At 49.6% G+C, this 18,000-nt stretch overlaps 1 protein-coding gene across 3 annotated transcripts in view; it reads right to left on the minus strand.

Annotated features, from left to right (window-relative positions):
- Positions 1 to 18,000, minus strand: part of TNRC6A (trinucleotide repeat containing adaptor 6A) — a 40,358-nt gene that overhangs the window by 3,029 nt on the left and 19,329 nt on the right. Inside the window, exons 6-23 of one of the 3 annotated variants that reach the window (XM_060282688.1) lie at positions 14,816 to 17,440; positions 13,558 to 13,722; positions 13,056 to 13,237; positions 12,821 to 12,901; positions 12,516 to 12,567; positions 11,560 to 11,702; positions 10,275 to 10,424; positions 7,751 to 7,882; positions 7,335 to 7,463; positions 7,149 to 7,247; positions 5,611 to 5,833; positions 4,511 to 4,642; positions 3,122 to 3,280; positions 2,467 to 2,607; positions 1,520 to 1,633; positions 1,114 to 1,332; positions 450 to 520; positions 167 to 306 (exon numbers count right to left, since the gene is read on the minus strand). In XM_060282688.1, coding sequence (XP_060138671.1) covers positions 167 to 306; positions 450 to 520; positions 1,114 to 1,332; positions 1,520 to 1,633; positions 2,467 to 2,607; positions 3,122 to 3,280; positions 4,511 to 4,642; positions 5,611 to 5,833; positions 7,149 to 7,247; positions 7,335 to 7,463; positions 7,751 to 7,882; positions 10,275 to 10,424; positions 11,560 to 11,702; positions 12,516 to 12,567; positions 12,821 to 12,901; positions 13,056 to 13,237; positions 13,558 to 13,722; positions 14,816 to 17,440 — 4,957 coding nt within the window. The remainder of the gene's footprint in view (positions 1 to 166; positions 307 to 449; positions 521 to 1,113; positions 1,333 to 1,519; positions 1,634 to 2,466; positions 2,608 to 3,121; positions 3,281 to 4,510; positions 4,643 to 5,610; positions 5,834 to 7,148; positions 7,248 to 7,334; positions 7,464 to 7,750; positions 7,883 to 10,274; positions 10,425 to 11,559; positions 11,703 to 12,515; positions 12,568 to 12,820; positions 12,902 to 13,055; positions 13,238 to 13,557; positions 13,723 to 14,815; positions 17,441 to 18,000) is intronic. The other 2 variants (XM_060282687.1, XM_035130944.2) reach the window with 2 other exon arrangements.

An 18,000-nucleotide genomic window follows, 5' to 3' on the forward strand; every position in this document is an offset into this window, starting at 1 on the left:
GTGAGGGGCAGGGACCACCCGCTTACACGGAAGTGTGCCAGCTAGGCACTGCTGCTCTTGGCATCCCCTGAGGCCCCAATCCTTGCCTTCTGTGCACCCCCCCCCCCAATGCAGCAGGACAGAAAAGCACCTCCCCTCTTCCCCCCAGGGTCCCGGCCGTACTTACATGTGGAGAGATTTTTGTGCCTTCACCACCTCTTCTTTTGAACTGTAGCGGACCAATGCATTGCCGTGGGGCAGGTTCAGGTGGAATGTGATCAGCGGCCCGTGCTGCATGCACAGTGTCCGCAGGGTGGAGCCATCAATCTGGATGGGGTGGGGGTGGGGGGAGAGAGGCACGCACACACTCACTCACTGTCTCTACCCGCCTGAGCCCTCAGGGCAAGGGGAACAGGGCCCAAACCCCCCTGCAGGCTCCTGGCACAAGGCCAAGCTGTGCCCTCACTCACCTGAGGTGTGAGGTTCTTCAGGACAAGACAGTTGGTTATTCTCCCTGAGCTGCTCTCACCCCAGCTTGAACCTGCCAGAAGCAAGAGGGAAATGGCATTGCCATCGTGGAAAAAGGTGCCTGCAGACCCCCCACATGGGAAAGCCAGGGATTTTTTTAAGGTCCTCTACCCCACCCACAAAAGGGCCAGATTTCACCCCATAGCGAATGAGGCTGAAGGCTTCTAGTTCATGTGTGGGAATCAAACCAGCCACTCTAAAGCAACAGTGACTTTGCAACAGAAGGTTGACTGTGGTACAGAGCTTGTTGGCCATGCCCTCAGGCTGCCATGTTTCCAGCCACCAGTCAGTTCAGAAGGCTGGCATTGGAGATGCTGCAAGAAGCAGGGAGATTTGAGAGAGGACAGAGTGTGGGGAGGGTCTGAACCTCAGGCCCCGTTTCAGCTCCTGATTGATGGCCCATGATTTCCAGGGGCCCCCTCGGCGCCACCTTGGTTTGCCCCTCTGGTAGGCAATGCTACCAGCTGCAACAAGGCAGCTCTCCCACAGCCTCAAGAACCAGAAAGCCAGGAAAGGTGTTCTTTCTCCTTCCGCAGACCCCACTCCTCTCTTCCTCACTCCTGCAGGCAAAAAGCCAGCCTGGCCAAAGGCAACCCAGACCCTTACCAGGGGTATATCTAGCATCGGAATTGCTCCAGCTGCTCCCGAGCCGCGCAGAGTTCTCCCACGAGGACAGAGGCAGCTTCTGCCCGGTCAGTCCTGGTGGTGGGCGCGAGGGAGCGGTGATGCTCTTGGGTGGCAAAGGAACCTTCCACAGCTCGTGAGCCAGAGAGGTGTTGTTAATGGAAGCAGGAGACCACGTTGATTTGGAGTCACTGTTTCTGGCTGGGAGGAAAGGAAACCAAAGGCATATGAAAAAAGAAAAGAAAAAGAAAAAGGAGAGCTGTTCCTGGTGCCCCTCCCCAATCTTCCCCGTGGGCTGATCTGGGCAACACAGGACTCTGGGCAGATAAGTTCATGGCGGCATTCGAGGGGAGGAGGCAGACATGGCTTGTGACACACCCAACCTCACCTGAAGAAGAAGTGCTTTGTGCTGTACTGCTGAGGGAAACATTGTAGTTGGAGGCACGAATGGATGACCAGGCACTAGTTGAAGGCAGCGTGGTGTTCAGAGATGAGGATGACCCTACCAGGAAAAAGTCGACAGCTCATTATGCTCCTGGAGGAGCCCTGGAGGTCACCAGCAGCAAGGGAGAGACAGCCTGGAGCTGCTGAAAGGCACCCTTGTTTCTTCACATGCGCCGCAGCATTGAAATGCAGGTTCCAGGGCTGAACCCTGCTGCAAACTGGAACGCAGAGCCCAGCGAGGTGGGTGCAGTTCTGGTCACCCAGGCACAGCTCAGTTCTCTCCTGCCCACAGGAACCCTTCTTCCCCAAGCACTGCTCAGACCAACAGACCTCAACTCAGGGATCAAGCCATGGTTGGCTGCAAGTTACTCAAAGGGCGGGGGGAACTCTATGGGGATGGCGTTCTGGCCCTCTTCCCCCACTCTTGCCAAGATGCACACAGGCTATTGAGTTCCACCCTGGCTGCAGTTCTGCAGAAGCAGCATGCAAGGCTACCCAACTGCAGCAGAATGGAGGACGTGCAAAATCCAAGTGGACCCGACTGCCTCACACCTGGGCTTTCCAGAATGTCTCCTAGGTGGAGAGCATCAAGAATCTTTGAGTGGGGCTGGGGGGACCCTTCTTGCTCAGGTCAGGTCAGGCGAGACCTAACCAGCTCCTTGTGCTCTCCTTTGCATTACATTTTGCTGGGTATGGAGAAGGACTCAGCAAGGGTCTCAAGAGCTGCAGGATTTCCTTCCTCTAGAGACTTGCCAAAGACCAAGCCACTTAAATCAGGCAAGACAACAAAAAGCTCAGGAAAAATACAAACTGGCAAAAACTTTGGACCACTGAAAGGGGCTCTTTTGTGCAGAATTCTCAAGTGACCAGCTTCTGCTCCCAGATACATACCGCTGTTCCTGTCCCTGAGGTGGTCGGCCTCCCGCACAGTGTTAATCGACAGATTGTTTGTGACGCTGCCGGGAGTGATGTACGGGTCAGTTTCAGGGTCGATGTTTGGATAACCTTTCCACGGCTCACCAGGACGAAATTCTAGCATTTTGGAAAAAAAGGATCAGGAGGCTGAGCTTATTCCATGGGGGAACTATTGGGCCCAATTCAGCCTCATGCAGGGGAAGGGCAGGGATGGGGACCCACTTCAACTCACAACAGGACTGCTCCTTCTCCAATAATTCTCAGAAAAAGATTTGGGCTTTCCCCAGAGTTCTTCAAAGTTTGGAGAGAAATGCGTCCTCTAAGGAGCACCTTCGTAGTCCCCTTCCCAGCTGCAAGATCATATGCATGTCCTCCCCACCCCCAACACTTAACTTGTGGAACTTCCTAGCACAAAACTATTCTTTCCAGCTGCCTCTTGGGTCCACAATTTATTGTCACGGCCAGAGAAGGCACGTAGGTGAACTCCTCTACCCTTCCCTAGAGACTTCTCAAGTCCCCCCCTTCAACCAGTTGCTCCCACCATCTTCCCCCACCCAAGAAGGGAAGAACTTGGGTTTCCTGTGCCTCAAGCCCCAAATCTTGGGGGAACAGATTGATGCACGCCACCCACCTGGTGGCCAATTGACACTGCTAGAACCGTTAGGCGATTTGGCACGTGGCCAGCCGTCCCCAATTGATCCAGGAGGGCTGGCTGGTGAGTTACTGCTGTTCATGAAGTCGTAGGGAACAAAGGGAGTTTCCTCCAACCTAAAGCCACTTGAAATAGCACCTGGAAGAGAGGAGACTGCTGATCAGATTGGCCACTGAGCTGCCAACAGCAACCACTAGAGATTAACCCCTTCCTTTACACCCACAGCTCAGAACATCATTGTGAGTTAAGCCAGAAGTAGTACTCCAGTCCCTGCCAAGGTGCAGCAGGTCAGATCCCCACTTGCACCCAGGTGTCATCCTGGTCCAGGGTAAGGTCTTCATTCTCCTCTAAATTATCTATGGCTGGCAGCCAAGGCAAATGAGATGTGTCTGCATGGGCAGAATCTGGCAGGCAACTGCTGCAAATTCCCAAGACCATCGGCTTTCTTTGGCAACCAAAAAAAAAAGACACTCCAGTGTGACTGTGGGATTATGCTTCAAACCATGCAAGGGCCTCTCGGAGAAAATAACCATGCAAGGAGCCACCCAAAGTGGCTGGGGAAACCCTAATAATAGTAATAATAATAATAATAATAATAATAATAATAATAATAATAATAATTTATACCCCACCCATCTGGCTGGGTTTCCCCAGCCACTCGGGTTGGCTTCCAACAGGATATTAAAAACACAATAAAAGATCAAACATTAAAAGCTTCCCTAAACAAGACTGCCTTCAGACATCTTCTAAAAGTCAGATAGTTGTGTATTTTCTTGACATCTGATGGGAGAACATTCCACAGGGCAGAAGCCACTACTGAGAAGGCCCTCTGCCTGGTTCCCTGTAACCTCACTTCTCACAGTGAGGGAACCGCCAGAAGGCCCCCTGGAGGCAGAGATTCTTGGGAGCTTTGACATCCTACATGACATCTTGCCCCCATGTGGCCCCAAGTCCATTTCCCCTGCCTACTTACAGCCCACTCCTCTCTCCTCTTGCCACTCTCATCACATTTTACAAAAAACTCAAAGATATGCAACCTTTTAAGTATTGTACCGATTTGCATACTTTAGTCCAGGCTTCCTCAAACTCGGCCCTCCAGATGTTTTGAGACTACAATTCCTATCATCACTGACCACTGGTCCTGCTAGCTAGGGATCATGGGAGTTGTAGGCCAAAAACACCTGGAGGGCAGAGTTTGAGGAAACCTGCTTTAGTCAGAATAAAAGGTGTACACTACGAAAGCTTTATTGCCACCTTTCACAATGAATATCCACAAATTACACCCCTTCTCTCTGCAGCACCCATCTTTGCACCTGGAAGACAGTGTTTGGGGCCCTCTTTCTTCCCCCTCCCTTGCATTCCACTCACCGTTTTTGCTGGCATTTTGATCCAACGATGTGTTAGCAGAAATACTGTCCACAGTCATCCATTTTCTCAGCCGGGACTGTGGCTCCTTAATACTGCCCAAGTCCATATTTACATTCAAGTTTGAGTTCAATCCTGCATCGAAGAAATTGGGTTACAAGAGCCAACAACAGCTGGACTGATCTATATAAGACAGGTCACCCCGCACCAAAATGCCTCCCAAGAATGCAGCATTGGGAGCAGTCACTCACTGGACTCCAGTTCAGCTAAGCAAAGCAGTCTGAATAAAACAGGCCTCTGCAACCTTCACTGTCAAGAGGCAGGATTCACTAGGAATACCACCATCTCAGAACCACAAGCGAGGAGAGTGCTGCTGCTGTACTCAGGTCCCAAAAGAGGCATTGTTTTTTGAGCTGGGAGACTGTCTCCAAGCAAAACAGAAGCAGCAGCTCCTAAACAGCAAGACGGGACACTTTTCAGAAGGCTGTAGTAATTAAGCCTCAAACTGAAGAGTGGAATTCAAACTGAAGCTTGGGAGGAAACAATTTTATTTATTCAATTCATAACATTTATCAATAAGAAGGAATTAACAACAATAAATTTGACTTTCAAACAAGTTAAAGCTCAGATCAACGTTCTAAACCTTGGAGTAGGCTTGTCTAAACAATAATGTTTCTAGCAGGCACTGGCCTGACGTCAAGAGGCAGGGAGTTCCAGAGTGTGGGTGCTGCCACACTAAAATATTGAATTCTGCCAATCAAAGCAGTTGATTGAATTGAATTGAATGGAAAATCTGTTAAATTATACATTAACTTGCAACCGGGAACCCTGTTTCCTTTGAGGATCCTAAACGGGGCCTCCATTGAGGATTTGCAATACATACACATACATTATGCCTTTAATCTGGTGAAGTCAGGCACCAAAAGAAAGCTAGGTAACCGACTGGCAGGATTGTTATTGCTGGCTGCAGAATCAAAGAAAAGAGGCTTAGCTAGGCAGCCACTGACTCTCTTTTGAGAGAGGCTAAGACCAAGCACTGACCCAGCTCACACCCTTGGTCACGTGATGCAGATTAGCCATGACAAGACGGAGAGGACACTCACCTATGGGAAAGTTGCTGAATGCATTGATTTGCGACGGCCCTTTCTGCAGCTCTGGGTTGGCATGGGGCACAACATTCTCCACGAAAGACTTCATGGTGGAATGATGGAGCTGCTGTTGGGATGGGTGCAGCTGCTGTTGTTGTTGCTGCTGCTTCATGAGTAGGTTTGGATCCAGCTGACAAGACTGTTGCATCATCTGTTGCTGCATATTGAGAGCGCGACTCTTCAAATAGAGAGAGGAAAAAATGGATTTGAGACTGATGTCCTGTCTGAGGCCTGCACAACTAGGAAGTGGCTCCACTGTAGCTGTGAAACAGAAGCCACAGCTTATATAGCAGGCAGCTATAGAACCATGGAACTGTAGAGCTTCAAGGGACCATCAGGATCATCTAGTCCAACTCCCTGCAATGCATAAATATGCAAGGATCGAACCTGCAACCTTGGTGTTATCAGCACCTGAGCTGCTCAGTGTATGCAGAAGGTTCCAGGTTCAATCCCTGGCAGCATTCCCAGGTAGATCCCCCCGTTTGAAATCCTGGAGAGCCATTACTGCCAATCAGTGTTGTACACAGTACTGAGCTGGATGGCCTGACTCTGTCTAAAGCAGCATCCTAATAACAGTCAAACAGAGCAGCAGACATAATTTAGAAAACAAACAACCAACATGACTTGAATCCGCAATATGTACATTGCAATGTAGCCGAAGCAAAATTCCAATTATGTTGGTACTTGGCCAATAAATTATTCCTAAATTATTATTCCTAAATTATAATGTTGTCTATGTATTGTTGGTAATGGATGTTAAAATAACTGTTATTTGCAAATAAAACCTATCTACTTTTCAATCTGCAAAATGGTCACTGTTAATGTACAATATTTAAACAAAGCGAGTCCTTGATCTGGGCTGCAAAACATAGGTGGTCAACTTGCACTTGTTCTTTGAAATAAAGTGGTCTGATTAGAACAACCTTTAGAATAACTTTATCCAGCAGAGAGAGAGGGAAAAGAGATGCTCCTTTGGCCATGAAGGCAGCAGGATGGAAAACAGGAGAATCATAGAATCGAGGAGTTGGAAGGGACCATAAATAATAATAATAATAATAATAATAATAATAATAATAATAATATATTATTTATACCCCGCCCATCTGAATGGGCTTCCCCAGCCATTTTGGGGTCATCCTGCAGTGCAGGAATCTTTTGCCCAATGTGCGCCTCGAACCCACAACCCTGAGATTAAGATTGAGAAGTGAGCTAGTTCTTCCACAACAGATGATTCACCTACTTTGCCAAGGTGTGTTGCTAAGTGCATCCTAGCTTTTGCAAAGGGGTGTCCACCGTTCCCCTGAAATACTGAAATATTCCAGTTCTCAGACAAACAGCCCTGAACTGGCAACAAGAGATATGTGAAGGAGGGGATAACGTATGGGTCAGCGGAGAAAGACCCAATTCAACTTGAACTTTTCCGATCAATTCAGGTCAAGAGAAGGCAAAACCAATATTAAAAATATTAAACAAAAAGGTTTCCCCAACCCTACCTGCTGCTGCTGCTGCTGCTGCTGCTCCTGGCGGCCGCCACCCCCAGCAGAGGACATGTTTCTCTGGCTCGGCACTTTCCTCTGCTGGGCCAGCAATCGCTGCAAAAAGTCAGGAAGAAGTCAGGGAGGAGTCAGGGAGGATGAGCACTTTCTAAGCAAAGTTGGGGGAAGAAGTGTCTCACTTACTTGTAACTGGGAGATCTGGGAAAGCTGGTTGAGCTGGGAGAGTTGGTTCAACATGGCTACCTGTTGTGGGCCAAAGAGTGGATTCAGGCCCCCGTTGTTTGGTGCATACTTCAGCAAGGATACTGGAACCTGCAAAGCGGAGAAAAGCATGACAATGACATGAAGGTTGGAAGTTGGCTAGGAAAGAGGGAGGGAGACACGCAACCAGCACCTTCTCACCACAATCGTAATGGGAGGTGGAAGAGAGAAGAGGAGAGGTGGGAGGTGGAGAATGTGACTTGTGGGTGCTTGTACTAGGGCAGGTGCTATTGGGACCAAGCCTGGCAGCCATCATTTTTGAAGAGAGGAATGTCTTTACAAAACTAGCACACCCACCCACCCAGATCAGGCCAGGCCTTCTCTTTCACAAGCCTCACCTGAGGGGAGAGCAATGGAGGAGGCACTTGAGCACGTGGGTTAGGCTGAGATGAGTTAAGAGGCTGTGCTGGAGACGGCTGCATACTCCGGGGCTGTGCTGCTAGATTTCCAAACATACTGGGGTTGCCATTCTGCAGAGAGAACGTAAAAAGAGGGCTGAGCAGCTGTTCCCACCCTCTCCCAAGACAGGAGCAGGAGCACATAAACATAAAGTGGCAGCTTAAGTCAGGAGTGACAGAAATTATGGTCTGCCAGCTACTGAAGCTGCTTCTTGCATTGTCCTTAAGCATTGCATTCATCACATGTAGGGAAAGAGACAACTGTTCAGCCTAGTGCTGTTTTGGTAGGAAGGCGGCAATTCTAAGGTGAGCTTGGAGCTGAGACGTACGTTGAACCAAACAAGCATCACCCTGAAACCAGAGAGTAAGACAGAGTTTCCATCTCTCTCTGAATTCTACAGAGAGAGCTACTTTGTGGGCTTCCTCCCACTGGGGAATCTGGTTGTCCACTGAGAGGCTCCAACTGCTGCAGAGCTCTTTTGACATTCTCATATCCTTGACTCTTAGTAGACCCTGAAACTCTTTTGCCTGGAAGCAAAAAAGAATGCCTGCATTCCAGCACTCCTGCAAGGAGCTGAGGGAAGCATGCCTAGTGCAGTGCTTTTTTTCTTAAAAAGAAATGTTATGGGGCACTCTCATTTTCCTACTCATATTGAAATACTGCCCCTCAATGAGGCCAATCTTAGATTCACAAAATGTTTAAGGGTATGCGTACCACTGCGTCCCACCAGGGGGGAAAAAGCACTGCCTAGGTGTGTCCTCATGATGGAAGTGGGAAGTAGGTTCAAGTGCAGGGATTGGGATTTGCCTCAGCCAGCTAGTGATCTTTGAAAGCTCGGGGAAAATTTGAACCAGGCTCTTCCATGACTTAAGACCAGTGTTTCCCAAATTTAGGTCTTCAGCTTTTTTTGGACTACAAATCCCATCATTCCTAGCTGGCAAGACCAGTGGTCAGAGATGATGGGAATTGTAGTTTGAAAACAGCTGGAGACCCAAGTTTAGGAAACACTATCTTAAACCTCTAGCCCAAGCTACAGCACCACAATGGAGCTCCAGTCAGTATGATAAATCTACCTGCCACAGAAGGAGACACTGGGAACCCACCAGGTCCTTCACCAGTGACAGGATCCTTGGTTAATGAGGGGATACCCTGAGGGAAGAAGGGAGCCCCCAAGACATACTGCAGTGGCACAGCTGCTTCTCTTCTCACCCCAACCACGCTTTCTGGACTAAAGTGAACATGCCAACAACAACCACAACACAAAGGCTAAGCCTGCGCTTGCAAAAATAGGTCCACACAGCCCTCAGATGGGGCTGTAAACACAAGCCCTGTCCACCCAAGGGTCTGTTTCCTGCACTGCGGGGAGTTGGACTAGATGACCCTTGGGGTACCTATGAATCTATGATTCTCTGCTGCCTTCAGTTCTCCATAGGTAAAGGGACCCCTGACCATTATGTCCAGTCATGACCGACTCTGGGGTTGCGGCGCTCATCTCGCGTTATTGGCCGAGGGAGCCGGCATACAGCTTCCAGGTCATGTGGCCAGCATGACAAAGCCGCTTCTGGTGAACCAGAGCAGCACACGGAAACACCATTTACCTTCCTGCTGTAATGGTACCTATTTATCTACTTGCACTTTGACGTGCTTTCGAACTGCTAGGTTGGCAGGAGCTGGGACCGAGCAACGGGAGCTCACCCCATCGCAGGGATTCGAACCGCCGACCTTCTGATCAGCAAGCCCTAGGCTCTGTGGTTTAACCCACAGATACACGGACAGCGGTTGGAGGGTTGAGAAGTTAAAAAGAAACTACGATGAGAAGCAGAAGGGAGGAACAGGCACATGTAAAGAGGAGGTGGTGTAAAGCAGCAAATGAAAAGGAAGGAAGGTGCTCTCTGACCATGGCTGTTTTTACAACACCGTGCAGATGACTTAACCCTGGGGAAGGGAAGCCAGCAAGCACAAGAGCAGCCCACATACACCTTGTATGGCACCAAGGACGAATCTGGAAAACCTGATCTAGAGGATGACAGAAGATTCTCCTGCCTGAAAGATATTTGATCTGGAGAGGCTACAAGAAATATGCATCTAGAGCAGTGTTTCCCAAAGTGTGGTACGCAAAAGGATTTCTAAGGGTACACAAAAGAATTTGCTCTAGTCGAGATAAAATATTATTATGAAAAATACCCACAAATTAACTTTGCCCCAGAAGGGGTTTGGCAGGAAGATTAAACTTACAAAAGGGGCACATGATTTATTCTAAGTTCGGGAAACACTGATCTAGAGGGTTGCAGGTTTTTTAAAACCATGTGTTCACTAACTGGAAGAGGACCAAAAGGTTTAAGCTGCCATTCATCTTCTCTAAATGTCTGTAAACCAAAGGGGATGAGACAGCATGCTAAAATCTGAGGAAGTGCCCAATGGCTTTGTTGAAACATCATGTAAAGAGGATGCTCACAGCCTTACCTGTCTAACAGAATTCAAGTTTTGCATACCCAGCCCTGTTAGGGAGCCAAGGGCCTGGTTAGGTAGTGCACTGTTTGAAGGGGGAAACTTCACGTTCTGATTGGACATAAACTGCATGTTCTGGGAATCGTCTGCTACAACAAGGCCATCCTGGTTGGGCAGACAAGTTGAAGGAGCAAGGATTGGACAGCAAGCCAAGCAGCAGGACGGATAGACGGACAGGAAGAGGCAGACAAGTCCAGCATCAACGGGGTGGGGAGAAAAAGTCAGAAAACAGGAGAGAGGAGGTTAGTGCCACTGCAGTCCAGAGCCAGATGGTTCTCTAAGCAGATGGCTGATACTCTTTTTTTTATATACTGTTCGATTTGTAAGAAAACCTCTAAGCAGTTTAGCAAAAATAAGAAAACTTTAAAATTATTGAGAAAATAATTAGTAGTGGGTTGTATTCAGCGTAGCATGAAGTCAGGGTCCCATCAAGGATGGCTGCTAGTGCAATGGAACCCCCTCCCCCCCCCAAAAAAATACTATTGTAGGGCTTTCCCCAACCCTCCCAAGCCCATTTGGCTGACACAGAGCAGGGGGAGTCCTGTTGCGCTAGCAGTAATCCTGAGTCAAAAGGTTGAGTTTGTGGAATATCTAATAATAATATTTATGAGTCACATTGTTGGAGGAAGGTAAACTCAAAGCGATTCACTAAATCAAACATTAAGCACAACAGCTTAGAAAATGCTTTCCTGAGATGCCCACCGATTGAGAAAAGAGGAGTGCAGACTCCTCTCTTAAGGGCCTATGACTCAAAGCAAAAGCAACAGCATTAGATGCTCCTGGTGGAGGGTGCTGGGCTTTCATTTTATGCACTGAATGTCCCCCAACCCTGCAAACTATGTGTGAAAACACATCAGCATCCCTCAGAATCTTCCTCTGCTCTGGATTCTAGAGGTACCAGAGTAAGTCTTCCACTCACTCATTTGGAGATGGGCAGCCTAGAATAGGCACCTTTCAGGCTGAACGAAACATTTGGAATGGCATGTATAAAGAAAAGCTTGAATACAGGAATTAAATTTAAGGGTTAAGCAGAAGCACACTACGGCTGCAATTCGAATCCTATTTATCTGGGAGGAAGCCCCACTGAATTAAGGACTTACTTCGGAGTAGACATGGTGAGAAGCGCAATGCAACTCTTTAGCAACACAGCATTTTTTTTTAGTACAGGAGCAATCATTTTATTGAGTACAGCAGCAATTGTTTTTTTTACTGTCCCTTGGGAGGAGACAGGCTTTCTCACCTTATCAAAGTAAGGATTTCGATCCACGGAAGACTCTTTGGAAATCTGAGGACGGGCACCAGGGCCTTTTCCTATCACCCGGCTGTACTCTCCAGCATTCAGGCTGTGCTTGTCCATCTCCATCCGTTTGTCAGGTAACATCCCTAAGGGGAGATGGGAAAGCGTCCTCACACAGCTGCTCTGAACAGTGGATCTCAACAGAAAAGACAAACACTGCCTCTTGCTTGAACTCCACGAGCACAAAAAGTTCTCCTAAAGCAGGCATGTCCAAAGTCTGGCCTGCCGGTCAATTTAATCCGGCCCCCGAGGCAGTTATGTCCTTGGATAAAATCCGAAAAGCTCAACAACTTTGGGGTAAAATTGTAAAAGTTCACCAACTTCAATCCTAAAAAAAAAGCTCAACTGTGGCCACCCTCACGCATGTTCACTTCATCAAATCTGGCCCTCTTTGAAAAAGGTTTGGGCACCTCTGTCCTAAAGCAACCTTCCCCAACCTGACACCCTTCAGTTGTTTCGGACTGCAACTCCCATCAGCCCCAGCCAGGATGAAAATAGCAGTCCAAACCTTGCACAGGAAATTCCTGCGAAGACAACGCAGGCGAAGCCGAGTCTTTTTTGACAACAACATGCTCAATTTCATTTGCTTTAGGCGCAAGTTATAACTGGGATTGCTGATTTTTTAACAAGGCCTGATCCATTTGGACTAGAAATGCACACTTTTTAGAAGACCACAAATAAACAGGAAGTTGTCTTTATACTGAGACAGATCACTGGCCCATCTAAATGGACTGGTAGAGGCTAGTCCTTCCCAGCCCTACCAGAAGATGCTGCTATTGGGGATTGAACCTGGAACCTTCTGCATGCCAAGCCAGTGCTCTATCACTGAGATACTCTGCCCTCCCTCTATCTTGAGTCGCCTTTCATTCATCCAACCACAACCCCATGCCTGCACTTACCTCCAGATACATCCATCTTATTGCTCTGGATCATTTCTTCTGGTGACTCTCTCTAAAGGAAAAACCAAGAAGAGCTTAATTACAGTCAGCCTCTGCTTACTGGTATACTCCAGGCTACCCCTTCTGCTTTTCATGAGGGAGGGAAGGCAGGCAGGCAAGCAGACTGCCTTTCAAGACAGAAGATCACAGAGTGCATTTTAGCAAAAAGTGAAAAAAGCAGGCAATATGAAGTGGGGCTGGAAAAAGAATGAATTGCCATGGGATGAGTCCTTGCCCTGCCAGGCACTCCCCAATTCAGGACTTACATGGAAGCCGAGATTCACAAACTGTTTCACAAATGGATTTATCCACGTTTCGTCTTGCTTGTTTCCATTTTTCATTGTTCCCTACAAGTAACCACAAACAGCGTAGAAAGTTCATTATTAGATATATGACTACTGATCCACACCGACATAGGACTTTAATGGGGGCACAGGCTTCAGGTAGTTTACAGGTAGAGGGAGCTTTTCTCTGTCTTGCTATGCAGCTAAACTCGGTTACCTTAGAAGGCATCTTTTTAGGGTATGGTGGCCAGTGTAGAGAGGCATTGGCTTCTTGGGCAGAGTTGCTGTTCCACATCCCAATCTCAACGTCGTCCTCTTCCTCCCAGTTCGACTGATGGCTTCCTGGCAAAGGCATGTCGCCCCCACACCAGCCATCTGGAACTTGCATAGACTTAGGTCCTGATTGTGATGAAAAAGAATTCACTCTTTCCTCATCAGATACAACAAGCCCCCCCCCACTATAGCCACTATGCAGCACTATCAACTGGGAAGCTGTGACTCACATTTTACAAAGAACAAGAGTGAGTCAAGCTAACAGCAGCCAATGACAAAAGAGGGATCTGAACCCAGATCTCCCAGACCCAAGTCATAGGGCCTCCCTTCTTAATTCAGCTCTCCAAACAAACACACCCTTGGTTCCCCACACCCCCCAGATCTTGACAGCTGGAAACTTCCCTAGTCAAGTTCCCCACTTCCGGCCCACCTAGAAAAGCACGTACCAGGTTTATGAGGAGCCTGCTGCCCAGCAGATGTGTTCCCCCAGCTACCGGCACTCATAGCATCACCGACCGATTCTCCCCAGCTAGTACCAGCATCAACAGGCTTGCCCCAAGCTGATGTGCCGTTGTCTACAGTAACAGGAGCAGGAAGAGGCTCTCCCCAACCTTTCAAAAGAGGTTCACATTATTAGCTGGTCCCAAAGCCAGGGAACACTTGGCTAGGCTAACTTGGATTCTTTAAAGAAAATTTAGTGACGTTTTTAGTAACAATTTCAGTTCCATTGTGAGGAAAACTGTTCTACCAAACGGAAAGCTCACATTATCCTACCACCAACACAAACTGATCTTCAAAGAAGATGATCGTATAATAACAATAATAACAATAATAATATTTATACCCTGCCCATCTGATAGGGTTGCCCCATTTGCTGTGTTAATGCCTGTTGATCAATAAGCAAGAAAAATGCTATGTGTGACTTGTTCATCCCCCCAAAATATTCACAGGCAAGGATATAAATTCTTATTTTGCTCCTTGCAATTAAAACAAAATACAAGTAGGAATTGACTAGAAGGCAGCTGAAGGGTGGTGGTGGTATCTTTGTATTGTTTGGAAGGCAAGACACCAAAATCAGTCAACCTTCTGCAAATCTCCCAGGACCTTTCAACAACTGTGAGTTTTCATTGATTTGACAAGGCTGAGATGTACCACTGAATGATTTTCTGGCTACTTCTCTACACAATTTTATAAACCATGGTTTGCACCCAACTTTAAACCATAGCTTAAAAACAAACAATGGTTAAACACAAATGAGCAGCATGCTTGTGCAATGCAGCTAATACAGTGCTTGCTTTGCTTCTGCCCTGCTCCTGTTTGCTCCACCAGGAAATGAGCCGGAGTCTGACTTGTGATACCTGAACGTGGGAAGATGGTGTGTTTCTCTCTAGACCAGGCACCCCCAAACTGCGGCCCTCCAGATGTTTTGGCCTACAACTTCCATGATCCCTAGCTAACAGGACCAGTGGTCGGGGAAGATGGGAATTGTAGTCCAAAACATCGGGAGGGCCGAAGTTTGGGGATGCCTACTCTAGACAAACCACACCTGGAAGCCATGGCATATTCTTGACTTCCCGCTAGCTTTTTGGAGCGAAAAAAATAACAATGCTTTTCAATAGACACTCTAGTAACCTCCTCCCCCCCCAACAAAGTAGAGCCTGAGGGTTGCCTCAGTCGGGCAGATCATGGAAAATGGAGCCTTACCAGAGCTGCTGCCACTGCCGCCACCCGTCTCCATGCTGCTCATGGCGCTTGAAGAAAGCCCTTGCTGCACTCCCTGTGCCTGCTGGTCTGAACAGCCAGTGCCACTGTTCAGAGTGTTCTTGTTCCACATGTTCACATTCTTGTAGTTGTACTTGCTCGGGTCGCCCCAAGCCGAAGTTCCATCGTCAATCTCCATTTTGCGGCGAATGGACTCGGGGGATGGCTCCTCCCATCCGGTGGGCTCCTCTTCCTTGGCTGCAGGCGGCATTGGTCCTCCCAGCCATCCTGCGGCCGGTGGCTTGCTTGCTGCAGACGGTGCCCCCCAGCAGCCCACCTCTTGCTGCTTGCTCCAGTCTGGGGAAGGAGGGGGCTTGGATGGTGCCTCTCCCCCCCAGCTCTGGGAGCGGCTTGGCTTAGGAGATTCTCCCCACCCCTGGCTTTGGCTTGGCTTGGCAGACTCTTCCCATCCCGTGCAGCTCGTTGGCTTGGCGTTGTTGCCACCGCCTCCCCCCCAGTGCGCAGCGCCGGACTTGCCTGGCTCTTTCCAGCCAGAGGTCGACTTGTCGCTGTCACTGCTGCCGGAACTGGATTTCTTCACCTCGCCCCAATGATTGCTTCTCAGATTCTCCCCCCAGCCGTCGACAGCTGGGGCCGCCCACCCGGGGCTTGCCTTCTGCCCATCTCCCCACCCCTGCTTGAGCTTGTCTGGGTCGCTCCACTGCGATGATGAGCATCTGTCCTCTTTGCCGCTCCCCCATGATTGATTGCCCTTGGCCTGTGCAGTGGAAGCAGAGCCCTCTTCCCACCCCCCCTGGGTGCCGGAGACTTTGGAGTCCCCCCACCTTGTAGCAGACTTTGGATCGCCCCAACCCTGGCTGGATGGAGCGTTGTTGCCATGCAGGCTGGACCTCTCCGTGGGGCCCCCTGAGCCGCAGGCTTGGGCCACACAGCCCCCCCAGGCCTCCGTCCCATTGTCAGCCTTCTTCTCCCCTCTTGAAGAAACCTCTGTGTCCCAGGCAGTGTTTTGTCTGATCGGAGTCTGTCCCCAACCGGAATTGGAAAGGACCCGGGGGTCCAGATCTGTCCTGTTCACTATGCTTTGGAGCAACGCGTGCTGGTCAGCTTTCCTCCTTTCGCGGTTCGCCCCTTCCGCGGCGGATCTTTCCTCGGGGCTCTCGGTACTGCCGTCGCTATCCGCAATACTGCTTTTCGTCCACCCGCCGTTCTGCTCCACATTCTGAATTGCTGCAAAACTCTGGATGTCGACTGCGGCACTCTCCTCCTCGGAAGATTTCCGCATGTTTGTAAACTTCTTACCGTTCCCACTGCCGCCCTTGGAGGCGTGGGGGTTGCTTGGAAGTTTGTTCCACTCTCCGTCGGCTAAGGTGGTGCTTTGGGCAGGACCCCTCCGGCCCCCGCCTCCTCCTCCTCCAGACCCCATTCCAATCCCACCCCCCCACACCACATTCTGGGCGCTGGCCCCCCCGCCTGCCGCCTCCCACGCCCCTGCTCCTTTCTCCCCATTGATTTCAAAGTTAGTGCTGCTGGTCCCGCTGAGCCCAGGCTGCATTAGGTTTGCATTCACAGTGTCGCTATTGGCTTGGCTGTTTGAGCAGGTGTCTCCGGAGTAAGTGGGGCTGTAGGTGCCCCACAGAGTACTGGGAGTTCCACCATTTTTTGCTTCACCATTGCTCAGGTGAGAAACGGAAGTGCTGCTTATTACTGGAGAGGAGGCCTGGGCCTGAGGCCGACTGCTCTTGGCACTCACGCACCAGGCCCCAGGCCCTGTATTACTACTTGCCGGTTCAGTCACCTGCATCGAACCAGCAGGGTTTGGTAAACTAGAGGTCATAAAGTTAGTAGTGTTATTATTATTTGGTCCATTCACTTCGGGGTTAAGGCTCTGAGGCTGCCCACTCCGCGAAGCCTTCCTTGTACCATTCGCTTGGGGATCACAGTTTTCCTGGAGGCTGGCCCAGGAGCCGCCAAGGCTGGACGAGTTCATACTCTGATTGTTCGCTATCTGACCTAAACCTGTGCTGCAGCTACCGCTTCCTCCGGGCCCTTTCAGGGCATGCCCATTGTTCTCCAAGACAGGCCAGGCACTGCGGTGGCCGTTGGAATTCAAAGTGCTGGGATTTAATCCTCCATTGGATGAGTTGAGCGCGCTCCAAGTGTTCATTCTATTGTTGCTACTTTCTGACATGCCATTAGGAGCATCGGCGGGCATCGGTGGGCAGGAGCTCACGAGGGAGCCGAGGGACGCGCCCCACGACCTGCCAACGCTCCCGTTGCCCACGTTATTGCTGTTGCTACTGTTGACGAACTTGGCTTGAGGACAGTGGCCGCTGCCGCCGTTCCGCAGGCCATTCACTTCACTGCCTGGGCCCCTTGAAGCCATGGCGACGAGGTTCCTCTCCGACCCAGAACTCGAGGCAGAAGCAGAGTCAGTGTCCGTACATTCTGAAGCCAGCTCCACGTCACTGCCAGTGATTGAGGGCCATGCCTCCTTGTCTGAGCCGTCTACAATAACTTTATCCCAGTTTGTGCTGGAGTCACCACTGGAAGAGACTGTTCCCCACTGAGAGTTCTCATAATGGGATCCTAGTGTGCTGTGGTTCAGATCTAGGAGGAGGAGGAGGAGGAGGAGGAGGAGGAGGAGGAGACAAGACATCTCATGATCATTGGAAATGGTACAGCAAAAAAGAAAGATTCAGTACAGTGAGCAAAGAAACAGAGGCAAGAAGACTCTAGAATTCTGGAAAACTAGGACCACAAGATGTTGCAAACGTACATGGCTTAGGTACTTGCATATTGGAATATAGGGACATACCTGAGCCTGCCCAAAGGGGCAGGCACAGGTATGTCCATATATTCCACGTGAAATGAGCCCTGATACCTAAAATGACTTGCCTCTCCCCCTTCCCCACTCATTAAGATCTACAGTAGGGGTGTCTTACCACATCCCACTGGTAGCTGAAGTGCAGCTAGTGGAATGGTGGGAGAGCGCCTTGGCTATGGAGCTCATCTTGGCCCCTCCCTCTTGTTAAGAGCTCTGGGCAAGCTCTGGAGCTCTTGCTTAGACTATTACGGCCTTCTCTGGTCTGCTGTGGTCTCGCAATGGTCAATTCATCCCTGCCCAGATTCATCCACCTTCTTGGTCTCACTGATTATCTGACAAGTGC

Source organism: Zootoca vivipara, chromosome 14, assembly GCF_963506605.1.
Source record: "Zootoca vivipara chromosome 14, rZooViv1.1, whole genome shotgun sequence".
In the NCBI taxonomy this organism is placed as follows: Eukaryota; Metazoa; Chordata; class Lepidosauria; order Squamata; family Lacertidae; genus Zootoca; species Zootoca vivipara.